Source organism: Condylura cristata, unplaced genomic scaffold (assembly GCF_000260355.1).
Source record: "Condylura cristata isolate star-nosed mole 26May11 unplaced genomic scaffold, ConCri1.0 scaffold00006, whole genome shotgun sequence".
Classification (NCBI taxonomy): Eukaryota; Metazoa; Chordata; class Mammalia; order Eulipotyphla; family Talpidae; genus Condylura; species Condylura cristata.
In genome coordinates, this window is record NW_004567107.1 from 6281862 (window position 1) to 6294728 (window position 12867).

At 43.4% G+C, this 12867-nt stretch overlaps 1 protein-coding gene across 4 annotated transcripts in view; it reads left to right on the forward strand.

The window, feature by feature from the left end:
- MAPKAP1 (mitogen-activated protein kinase associated protein 1) overlaps positions 1-12867 on the forward strand; it is a 194792-nt gene that overhangs the window by 97968 nt on the left and 83957 nt on the right. The window contains exon 7 of one of the 4 annotated variants that reach the window (XM_012721377.1): positions 4843-4890. The exons of the other annotated variants lie outside the window; for them this stretch is intronic. Within the exon in view, the coding sequence (XP_012576831.1) occupies positions 4843-4890 (48 nt within the window). The remainder of the gene's footprint in view (positions 1-4842; positions 4891-12867) is intronic. 4 annotated transcript variants of the gene reach the window in all.

Consider the following 12867-nt stretch of genomic DNA (forward strand, 5'->3'; position numbering starts at 1 on the left):
GAGATCATCACTTTTAGTCACATGTTTTCCATTGTTAGTGGGAAACCTGCAGCATTTTCTAAGCACAGTTTAAGCTTTTCTGAGGCCAGCACAGTCCCTCTCCTGGCCTCTCCTGGGAACAATAGGGATCCCTTTGGCACCCCCTGCTGTTAGTAACCAGCAAAGTCACTATCCAAAAGAGGGAGTGCTTGACATCACTTTCCCCCTGTCTCTTTAAAATAGATTGCCTTTGTCTCAGATTTTTACTAAAAATAGAATTATGCTACCTCTGAGATGCGAGCATTTTGGATCTTTCTAACCTTGAACAAAGAAAGAATACTTGTGTGCCTGTGGGTGAGCTGGAAGTAGCTCCTTGAGTCTGCTTTTGCCATTTCACCCCCACTGTGAGGTCACGCTTGATATACAGAGCGCTTTGCAGACACACTGAAGCAACAACTTCAAAGAATACCTAAAGTAACTTCAAAGTTATCCAGTGATTCCTCCATCCTAATAAAATTTTCATTTTTGGATAATCCCATGTAGTATATATTGTAGTCTCCATCTTGCAAACTATATTCTTTTTACTTCACATGATATTACAAATATTTGAAACCTTAATTCCTGTAATATGCATTTATTATGTGCCAAGGATCTAGACAGAGACAATCCCTCTCAGTTCCCATACTAGTGGAGAAATCGTTGCCAACCAAATCATTAAAATGTTAGGAGCAGTATAATAGGAAAACACACAAGATACACTATGAGCCTTCATAGGATGCTTAGATTGTTTCCTTGTTTTGGCTTTAATAAATGATTCTGTGACAGACCTTCTCAGTAGCCCTTTTTATTTCTGTTTAGTAACTTCTTAGGATAACTTCCTGTGAGTGGGATATTGGTCAGCAAAGACACATCTGTAGACTCTTGCTTTGTATAGACTTGTGGCCTCCTGAAAGATGGACCCATCTGCAGTGCTACCAACAGAACTCGTAAACGTTATTTTTGCTTTATAATCATTAAAAGCTTTTGTTTTCATTTTTTTGTTTTCAAAAAACATGTATAGCAATTTTGTGTATTACTGTTACTATGCGATTAGTAGTTTCCACTTACATTTTTACTGCTTATGAATAAGTAACTAGAAGAATTGTGGTCTTGTTAGCACATAATTTTTACTACAAAAATATTAACACTCAATGAACAGTCTTTTGAACAGAATTTCCATTTTTTTTTTTTTTAAGATTTATTTATTTATAACTGGGGTACAGGCCAGAGGTGCAGGGGCAGTGAGTGAGAGGCTTCACCAGAGACAGAGTGGGGAGCAGAGCAGGCAGACTGACTGAAGTACACTGCCGAGGGGAGCAGCGGGCGGGTCAGGAGAGGTCTGCTGCGCCATGTGGTCACCTCCGGGCGGGGATGAACTCCTGCGGAAGTGGCTCCAGCTTCTCAGTGCCACGCTTTAACCCCCTGTGCCACCAGGGAGGGTGCAGAATTTCCTTTTTTAAAAGAAGTGTTTCTAAATCAGTGATTTTTCAATAGAGTGGGTGGATTTGGGATAGGTGTACTCTCCTAGCCGAAGCATCTAAGACTGCAGTGTCTCGCTCCCCCTTCCTGTGACCAGGACAAGGAAAGGGAGCTGGAGTAACAACGGCTTGACACTTTATATTCCTTTTCCTCCTACAGTACTTCATCCCTTCCATCCTGTACATACCTACTTAGACACACACACACAGTGTCAATCCTTTTGCTATTTTCAAGTTCAGGAGATTTTATTCCACATGTCTGGAATGCTTCTGGAACAAGAAATAAGTAAAACCTTTGCAGGTGATCATTTAGAACAAGAAGGTCAATGAATTTTCTATTTCTTTTTCTCAGTGGTCTGATGAAATGGAACAGATCGCTGATCATTTGCCCTGTGTTTATTTTCTTGGTTCAGTCACCATTTGCCTTTCTGGTTTACACCTAATTTTAAAAAGCCTCTTGTGCCTTGGGAATCTCCAGAGATGCACTGAAAGTTTCAGAGGGGGCAGTCCCAGCAAAAACAAGTAAAGCTCTACTCATTTTCATGCTCCCCTTCCCTCCTCACCTCTCGTGGCCAGTGGAGAATGAGCAAGAAGTGTCTGGGAAGACACTGAGCTGAGGCAAGAAAAGCAAGCTAGGGTTGACAGGAGAGAGTGAGTGAATGAGTACTTGCTGAAAGCCAACTATGTGTTTATTTTTTCACTTAGTCTGAAAATAGCCCAGTATTATTATGAGCATTTAAGAGACATGAAAACCGAGAAGTATAGCTCTCAGCTTGCCCCCCTGCTGACTGACTTCGAAGTTATCACTCTTTCCTTGCTGAGGGGTGGGCTGGAGGCAGGGAGTCTGTTGTTAGCCTAGCACTTAAGTAGATTTGGTGCTGTGAGGCCAACACTCAGCCACTGCTGTAGTGTAAGAAGCAGGAGCATTGAGGCTTCTGGAAGCAGACTCCTGGCTCCTGGGGGTCACTGCTAACCTTGCCCTTACTAGTGGGTGAGAGATCATGAATGAATTACTTAACTTTTCTGTGGCACAGTTACGAGGATAATAATAATACCTATTTTATAGAGCTGTTGTGAGGATGGATGGTTTACTGTATGTAAAACCCTTAGAATAATGCCTGTTCTGTGTCAGCATTGTCTAAGTGTGTGCTGCAGTTTTGTTATTAATAGAAATCCTTGAAGTCTCAGGAACTGGATCATGTGTGCCCTTATACCTAGCACGGTCCATTACCACAGTAGGTGTGCTGCAGAGTTTCTTGTCTGGGTATCTAAATAGATCTCATTGCTGCTTCTATATTTCCTCCTTCTGTTTTCTGGTAGGAAAGGAACAGAACTTGGGTGAACATGGTTTAGCTGGGCTGAAAAAGTTGAACTGAAATGATGTGCTCAGCATGGGCAGCTCCGGTTCACTGGAGAGCTTCTAGGTGGGCATCTTACGGACAGACAGCTTGAAGATATTAGCGAGACTAGAAACTCCTCGCAGCCAGAGAGGGCAGACTTACATGCTTGTGTCCTTAGCACCCAGCACCGGCCTTTGTAGAGAATGACGGAAGCTTCGTGTCTGTGGGCTGCTGGGAGGCCATAGGCTGAGCTGTCTCACCTTGCTCTCTGGGCCCCTTGCTCTCTTCTGGAGCCCTGTCCCGGCCTTTTGAATACCGTAAAGCTGCAGGTTGCCTTCTGGCTTTCAGAGACCCTCACACAGGAGGTTCTAATGTACCATCTTCCCCTGCGCTCAATGAGACAGTACAGACTTTGCACTCAGGCTCCCCTGGGTTCAAGTTTCCACTTCACTAGACATTTGCTCCATAATCATGAGTCCCAGTTTCGTCATCTGCAAAATGAGGATAATAGTAACTACCTTATGGAATTGTAAGGAATTTTCATAAACACAGGTAATGTATAACCCTCTTTTAAAGGAAAATCAATTCTCCTGAAACCTTAGTCAATGTTACTTGAAAATATAGATATGTGAGTTCTAGTTGTAAATTCCCTGTCTTTATGCAACCCAAACAAAATTACAAGTTAAATGTAAATAAAACTAGAGCATTGATAAAATACAAATTACAAACTTTAATGCTACAGGTGACGTTTTGCTGAAATTAAACTGCTGATGTTGGGTTCTGTGGATGTCAAATGTTTTACTTGTCATCTTGAGTCTTTCATTATGAAACCAGATCACTATATCATTGTTTGTCCTTTTAAGCAGTTTATATGTTAACTAGTAGCCCATTATTTTAACAGGCCAATTGATATATAGTACACACTGCCTCTCCCCACCCCCAGTTTTAAATATTCTTTACTGGCAAAATAAGGAACATTTCTGCTGGGTGACCAATTTAATGCCATTTTGCCTGCGAGTTTCCCTATTTCAAAGCTGAAAGGCCTGCATCCAAGAGCAACCCCGCCCCCCGCCCCCCACCAGTCCCAGGTGAACCAGGATGGTTGGTCACCATACTTCTGCTTTGGTCGGTTGGTACACAGGTAGACTGCCTGGTTGACAGCGCAGTGTGACTTGGGCACCACAGAGCACACAAACTGTCCATGGAGAGCGTGCCACCCACTTCTCTTCTCTCCTCCATTCAGCAAACTGTTTTTGCATGTAGCTTGCAATGATGCCGTTTCACTTTTACGAACTAAAACAAACCTATTACTAATATTAAAATAGTATTATAATATATTATAATAGCATTATAATATAATACTAATTGTGGAACCCCCTAAATCCCACCAGCTTATCTCATAGGGTGGCAGACTTGTGGAACACAAGCCCCCTAAATCCCACCAGCTTATCTCATAGGGTGGCAGACTTATCTGTGTAGGGCCAGAGAGTAAATCTTTAGGTTTGTAGACCATACAATCATGGTAATTCAGTTCTGCCATAGTAACTTGAAAGTAGCCATAGGCAATATATAACCAAGTCGACATGTGCCAGCTTTTTCAGTCATAGCTTATCCAGGCAAATTGTTCATAACTGATGAGGTCAGGTGACTATTCTGGGTATTTCTCCTCTCAGCAGTAAGATGGGGCTCCCCCAGGTGGGCAGATTATAGGGAACATGGAAGATTGGGAGTGGCTTATGTCTATATCAGTTTATCTGTTGCTTGTATCAGTCACTATATATACATTTATATACATCTATATGTATATAGTAACATATGTGTATAGTAACTTACTATGTGTGTAGTAACTTATATAAGTAATAGGCAGAACATTTTCATTGAACTAAATATCATACGTTTATGGTACATGTATTTCTGTGTGTGTGTGTGTGTGTGTGTGTGTGTGTGTATGTATATATATGATTTTCATTGAACTAAAAGCAAAATTTTTAAATTCTAAAACTTAGGGAGCCTGTGAATTCATCTGTTGACCCTGAGGGGCCCTTGGACCTCAGGTAAGAAATGCTGCTATAAAGAAATAGCCCAGACCCTGGGATGTAGGAAGTATTACATAGTTGTTATTTTGTTAATTTTTGTCAGAGATTTATCTGGCTATTTGAATAATTTAAACTAAGGTGGTGTGTATGTGAGGTTTAACCTTTTAGGTTATTTTTTTGTTGCCTAGTTGATACATGGCTATTCTAGAAAAAAAAAACAAAACAGAAAATAGAGCTGTATGCCTCTATATAAAGAAGAATTTTAAATTTCCCCTTGTTTGACCATGCAAAGATTTATTTAATTATGTGTATGCAAAAAAAGGAGCTAGTTAATGTAACTAGGTAGCGGGAAAAGTGTCCTGTTAAAAGAACATGGAACTGAATACCTTTTGAGTTCTACTGAGTCAGGGCTAGACCAGCCTTTCTTTCCAGGGGAAAAGAAAAGTAAGGGGAAAAGAGCTTATGGGGTTTTGGGTTAGCTCCCCAAAATAGATAAAGAGCTGGATTAAGCTGCTTCCCAACATTTGGAAAGTGCTTTTTGTAAGCAATGACTGAGTTGAGGCCTGTTGGATCTTCAGACACAGTGATGTAAGGCAGGGGAGGATGAGATCTTGGAGCAGACAGGTGAGGAATCTGCTTGGTCTGATACTTTCCATCCCCCAGCACAAGGGGTAATTTAATCAAGTTTAAAAACAGCCATGACAATAGCAGCTGTGATGTGTCCTTCTGTTACACGTGTGGGCATTAATGTTTCACACCAGGATCCTGGTTTCGATTAGGGAAGAGAAGTCAAAACCAGTAAAATGAACAGAATCCCCAGCCATCAGAAGTCAGAGCAATTAAACTGACTTCATGTATGTATTTTATTGAAAATAATTGATAGAATGGGTGCACATGGGAAAGGAACCATTCTAACCAAGGGCTGTAGAGAACAAGTAGAACCCAGCTAAGATTTGCTCTTTGGGAAAGGTCACATCAGGCAGGTCATTGGTAGCGGGTCTTGTTGGAGACTGGCTGTGTGGGCACTGTGGCCTGGAACACCCCCCCAACCCTCCACCTACCCCTCCCCCACCCCCACCCCCAGATTACTGTGGCTCCTGCAGACTACAGGAAAAGGGAACTGCCTGGTAAAGAGACATACCTAGATCCATTACTGTCTCCTGTTTGAGGGCCTCTCAGAAGACTTTGCCTTCTCCAAAGTATACCCCAAGTGACCAGAACTTCATGAAAGGATATCATTACTTTCAAAGCCTTTCCTATTTATGTAATACTGCCTTATGGTCTGGAGAGGAAGACAAAAAAGAAGAAGAAGAAAATAAGCGTTTCTGTGTACTCACTCAGTTTGCTGCCTAGTAGCCATTATCTCATTTCTTCCTTACAAGCGATTCATGCTTTTAATATATAAACTGGGCATCAGACACAAGTAGTCCTTACCCAGGGTCGTACAGTCTGATGATGAGCAGCACTAAAATAGGATAAGCAATTTAAAAAGATGTCTGTGTTCTTTGTAGTCAGGCCTGATAATATGGGTATAAATTATTCTGGTTATTTATTGTTTGCTCGAGTCATAGAGGACCAACTGTGTGTTATTTCTTTTCATTCTGTTGTATTAACAAACATTTTCATTGTCCAGATTGTCCTCGTGTATGGAAATGTAACATATGCAGCCTGTTTAATTTTGTATTTGTAAATCTGACTTGATTTCCTTTTTGGCAACAGTTACTGTCTAGAGAAAAGAAAAGATTTTTCTTTGTGTCTGTTTAAAGTGACAGAAATATTGGAGCACATAATAAAGATGGAAAGCATTAATTACATACTTCTAAGAATTTAAAGGTCAGACAAGCTAAATATGTGTGTTTTGCTCACTGGAATGTCTGTTGAAATTGTGCCAGGATACTCTTTGTTCCTGCAATAAAAGCACATGTTTTCGATAGCCATCCATTTACTTTGCTATCCAAAAATTATACCAGAACGTTGCATTAGTAGCTATGTATCTTAAAAGTTTAGGGTTTACATTTCTGACATTTAATGTGATTTGTTTCGTGATCCACCCCCTTTGGCCATGTTTAGTTACTATGTCTCATTTTGATTTCCTCTGTTCTCCCCTCAGCTTATGTTGGAGTCTGTCAGCTGCTGCTATGTACATGTCAGGCTAGTGACTTGTAATGTTTATTAATACAATGTCAGTCTTGCCGTTGAAAAAACGGTGATGCTTCTCAGAAGGTTGCAATAGAACGAAGCGTTTGATTTCCAGATCCTGTCTGCACTGCATGGTGAATACATTCTCAGATGTTATGCAGTTCACTGACCTGACAGTTATGGAACCCCGCCTGGGACCCCATTTCAGCAGGACATATTTGAACAGAAACAGTTTGCAAAACTTTACACACTTACACTCCTGCCAAGGCAAACTGTTAGCCACTTGAGTTTGTTATAAATACCCAGTGGCAGTGGTTGGAAGTAGCCCACGGTGTGTTTTATATTCTGAACTGAATGTGAATGTCTTTGCGGTTATATAGAGTAGTAAATAATTGAGTTTGATTAGGGAGAGGGACCTCATTATCCCCCACCTGTGCCCAGCTGGAAGGGGAGGGTCGAAATGAAGCCATTAGCTGTCTCTCTTACTGGCATCTCAAAGAGCTCAAATACATCTGTGTCTTATTTTCTTTTCTGGCACAATCAGTCGAGCAAGCTAAGCAGGCATGACCGGATTTGGCAAGTCCCAAGGACTCTGGCAAAGATACACAAGGAGAAGGCGGAGGGCAGTCATTTTGGCTTCTCACTGCCCATTAGTCTAGCAAGTTATGTTTTTGGAAAATGTCTGTTTTGAAAAAGAGTACTTTGTCCAATGTCAAACATCGCTTACTCATACAATACACTTTGATCTTTAAAAAAATTTTGTCAGTGCGAGGGGAAACCAAATGTGGCATTCATACTAGTGCAGACTCACTCTGTATATGAAGTAATGCCCAAAGGGCTTGCATCAAGGCGGGCATGCTGCGGTTATTACAAGGCTTTCTCTTGCTCATATATTTTCATTTTCTGCCTTGAAGTGCTAGAGAATGAGCATGCCTGGAATGGGGAGCCGAGCAGGTGGGAACCAGAAGACTGTCTTCATTGCTGTTATGAGCTCGTCAGGACTGAAGGACTCGAGTACTGCTCTTGGCAGCCTCTTCCCACTGCCACAGACTGAGACTGGGACTCATGAAACAATGCCATTCCCCAAGGCATCTTGTAGGGATCTTGTAGGTCTTGTGTTTGTCTAAGAGCTGGGCCAGTGATAGTCAAACTCAATATGAACAGAAGTAAACCTTTTCCTCAGATTGGTCAGTGGCGCCAATCTGGAGGATGTTTCTCTGGAAGAGATGTCTCTTCTTGAGTCCCCATGACTTCCCTTCTGGACTGTAGTTATGAGCATAGGCTCCGGAATCTGGCTGACATGAGTTCAAGGCCTGGCTCTGCCACTTACTCACCATGTAACCCCAGACAGGGGTCCAGACCTTGCCAAGCCTCAATCTCCTCCTCTATAAAATGGATCGGTAATAATACCTGTCTTTGATAGGAGGATGAACAGGTGAACAGAGTAAATGCTCAATATTATGTGTCCCTTCATTATACATATGACTAGAAGCTGGTGGCTATTGGGTTACTGTTGCTGACTAAGCTCTTTGTTATATGACAGATGTTAAGTGCTTTAGAAGTAGTTACTCCTCACAACAGTCTAGAAATTATTATCCCCCTTTTGTAGATGAGCAAACTGGCAGTTAAACTGTCATTTACCAAAGGAAGGCAGGGCTGGGAGCCTAAATCTTACTCTAGGACATTCTGGTCTCTGCTGTCTTCTCACGTCGTCACATCTTTCTTGCTGTGGCATAGAACTAAACAGTGACTGTTTTAAGACAGCTCCGCCGAGGAGCTCCTCTGACCCCCTAACCCATACTTTATGGGGCTAAGTGCCCCAGCAGCACTCTGGCTTGCTCTGACCTTTATGCATATCACAGAACATTGTCTGCTTCTGGTCTCTCCTTCTACACTTGCTGCTGGGATTAGGGACTGCTGTTGGTTTCTGAATCTAAAATAGGACTCTTAACAGTTGACTGAGCTCAGGTAAATTCCCTAATACAAACAGACTCGGTTCTGTAAAATGGCTATAGTATTAGTACCTATTTTAGAACCAAATGAGCTAACGCAGGCTTTAAAAACAATACAGCACCTGGTACATACTCAGTATTCAGTGGATAGTAGTTGCTGCTATTGTCGTAATTGCTGAAGAATAACATTGTAATGTGCAAGTCAAAAAGCTCTTAAGGGTCATTTAATTTCTCTGCCAACATGCTCTTTGACTTCTATCCATCCCCATCCAGTCAGTGAGTTAAGCTGAGGTGAACCAACACACATGCTTCTCCCGAAAAGGAAAGTCTTGGTAACAGCCAAGCCGCAGTGTGCCGGCGCCTGGGTCAGTCCGCTTGCTGACAGTGCCTTTGGACGTTGCCCCATGCCCAGCAGATTGTCATTTTAATTGGCCTGTGTTCCCAATTACAAGCAGTGAGGATTGGGGGCATTTCCCCAAATAAGCAATCTCTGCCTGGAAGCAGGGGAAAGGAACTTAGCAGGCCCGTTCTCTTGGGGGTGATGAGGAACAAGAGGAACACAAGATAGCCAACATTTGGACACTGTTCTGCTGTTTGCCAGCCTTCGTGCTGCTTGGCATTTGCTGTCCATCTTAATGTTCCTGGTAATTCTGTAAGGAAGTGCCTTCCTGATTTCATGGTGCAGATGAGGTTCCTACATGTGAAGGCAACCTCTTGGGGAGCCATGGAGCCAGGAATTGAACCAAAGAGTACTCAACTCTCCATCCGTGCTGTTTCTTCGGTGTACTACCTTCCACCTTGGCTTCTAGCTTTGTCCCCTTAAAAAGAATCACGCAAATGCCTGTGCCCCCACTTCCTCTCTGCCCCTCGTTCCCGCTATTTGAACACTTAGTGGAGAAACGCTCATTGTTTGGCTCATGCTGATATAAAAACTTCCCTGTGGTAACTGAGTGACTTTGCACCAGGACAGAGCTGAATTCCTCAAGTGAGTAATCTCTTTTTAAAGTGTCTGTACATTTTTCAGTGGCTACAAGATGTGACAGGACCTAAGTTTGAATTGACTGGAGCGCTCCTGGCTGCATGCTCCCTGAAGTGGAGCGTTGTGCACCCAGCACAGGCCTCTCAGGAGCTGCGGAAGGCAGCTGCCTCTGTGTGGTGCCCCTTGAGTCCCTGAGCTGGCGGAGAGCAAGCTGTTGTCCGCGAGAGGAGGAGAGCTCTGAGCGGACACTCTGGGTTTGTAGCCATCTGTCTGTCCATTGGTCTCTCTGTCCGAGAGCGAGTTGCCCCCTGCAGGGGTCTGAACCCAGAGACTGGAACGCAGTGCCATAAGGTAGGGAGGCAGGATGGCACCTGACTCTGTGCGGCCAGCATCCCCCCACTTGTCTTCACCTCAGACCCAATACCCAACATGAAATATAAGTGCCTTTTAAAGATGTGTCTCAACAGACTTTGCAAACCCATAAAAAATCCTGAATATAACGAAGGAGGCATAAAACCCAGAATGTTTGGAAACTGCAGGCTGAAAACTGTGGTAGCCAGCCTCTCTACCCTTTCATTAAACGGGATTGTCACTTCGGTCACACCAGACGGGGTCTGAGGAGTATTCTTGTATTTTGGAATCATTTTGCCCCTTTACGTACTGTGGCCTTGGAACGGGATCCAAAGTTGGCCTTGCTGGGGGAGAGCTGACCTGAAGAAGCTCTCATGAGGTCTGGATTGTGCACAGCGCGTGGGCCACAGCCTTTGGCCCTTTTAATGTGTGTGTTTTTACCAAAATGGAGCCCCAGGGTAAGAGGCCGCACGCTCGTGAAGACGCGTTCCCAGCGCCGCGTGTGCCCCTTCCCTGCGCTGTTGTTTTCATTTTCCTCTCGTGAACCTTGCTACCCTGGCTTCAGCACGGAGGCTGTAAAGGAAGATGGAGAGCCGAGTTACCTCAGAATGATCACTATCGTTAACATTCACGGGTGGTTCACTTATCATTCCTGACTGCACAGACATGGCAGCCGCTCGGAAGCGTCCGCAGGTGTAGCATGGTGATACATATTACATTGTGCCACAATGGATTTATGTATTCTGTAACAAAAGAAAAGTGTAATGAAAAAATACAGAAGGTAATCCTTTATTCCTCCACCACACAATTTATCAGTAATGCCTGTGGATGATAAGTGCCAGGGATTTCCTCTGCTTGCTTTAACCTTGTCACCCAGGTGCGTTTTGGTGAAATGACAGAAAAATACAGACTAGGGATTTTCCTGTGTTCAAAAATCTTTTAAAAGGACACTTTTAATTTATGGAAGTTAGTCCAAACACAAGGCTTCCTTTTGAGCTTTTAGTCTGCCTTTGCTGAAAAAGATAAGCTCATTGGTTCACAATCATGCTCTCCGCCAGCAGCAGAGTAGGAGGCAATGTCGGCAATTTACAAACAGACCTAGAGCTGAGGTAGTTCAGGTAGGACCCAGGTGGACGGAAGTCGGTGCGCTCTAGGCACTGCTAGATTGTGAGTACCCAAGAACTTGTATTTCCCGTTAGGCCCTGCTCGTCCGTCACCCGGCATATTGTCACAGATGGAGTGCAGACTGACTTCCGCGGAGAAAGCGGGGAAGGCAGGCCTCAACACGATGATTGGCATTTGTTCCAAACACATACTGGCCCAGTGCCAGAGCAAATACCCCTAAGTTTATAAATGCACAAGGCACTTTACATCTCAGTACTCTTGCCAAAGTATCACTTACTGCATCGCTCCCTAAATATAGTTTTTTAGAAGAGCTATTTCTTATTTTGCTTTGATCAGTAAAATAAACTTTTAAAGATTGTTCTGGGATGGGGTCCAGCTTCTGAGGTAAAGAATGGCCGAGACTCAGGCATGATTCAGTAACAGAGTGCTCAGTAAAATTAGCTTGACAGTTCTCAGGCCTGCTGTTCGATAGCAAGAACTTGACCAAGTTAAAATGGATGATCGTGCTTGCCAGACCAACGTCGGCTTTTGCTTTTTAACAAATGGAATGTCAGGGATTAAACAGCAAGCTGTGTGGAGAGGAGGGGTGTGGCGATATCTTTGTATTAGGAAAGCAAATTGGGTCCTGGGTTTTGAGATCTGCCCCGAGCCCCGTGGAAGCCAGCAGGGCCCAGCCTAGCCTTAAAGCCCCTTCCCAACCTGTCCTCCCCGTGGGACGCTTTTGCACAGCTTAGCTTGGGACTTGGCTTTTCTTTCTGGTTTCTTGTCAGTAGGAAGTTCTGCCATGTTTTTTGGCCATGTTTCCCTTGGAGATTCTTGTGGTGAAGTGGGAATGCAACCAAACTCCTTGTGGCAATTCCCATGTTCCATAGTTGGAAACTTGGGTCCCATTTGTTACGTGAGCTACTTGGAATTGGCCTGTTTGTTCCAGTGCCTGTGCATAGTGAGTAGGATTTGTGATACTGGCTATTGCAATTAACAGTTTTAGTGAAGTTTTACCTCACCCAGGGAAGGGCTTCTGTAATCGGGTTCTTACTCCTTCCCAGTTTTTTCCCATCTGGATAACTGCCCTCCCCACCCCCCCAATCCCTGAGTTGGATTGGCTTGAAGCCTACAAATAATGTTAATATTCTGTCTTGTATTTATTTATGCTTCAGCTAATGTTCTGTTTGACCCTCTAGGAGATTAAAACACTCCTACTGAAACATACACAGCCTGTATATCTCTCTGTGTGTATTTACTAACCAGGTAGGAATAAATAACCATTTCTTTCCAATATTCTAACTTGCTTTGGGCTATCTTCTCCCTACCACCAGTCCCATGACATTTTTGCCTTCGGGGTTCCATGAGGTTTAATAGGACGCCTACAGTGACATCTACTGCCACAAGCCAAGTTTATCCTTTGTCAATCTTGCTGCAGGATTTGTCTTCCCACAGAGACCAAGTAAT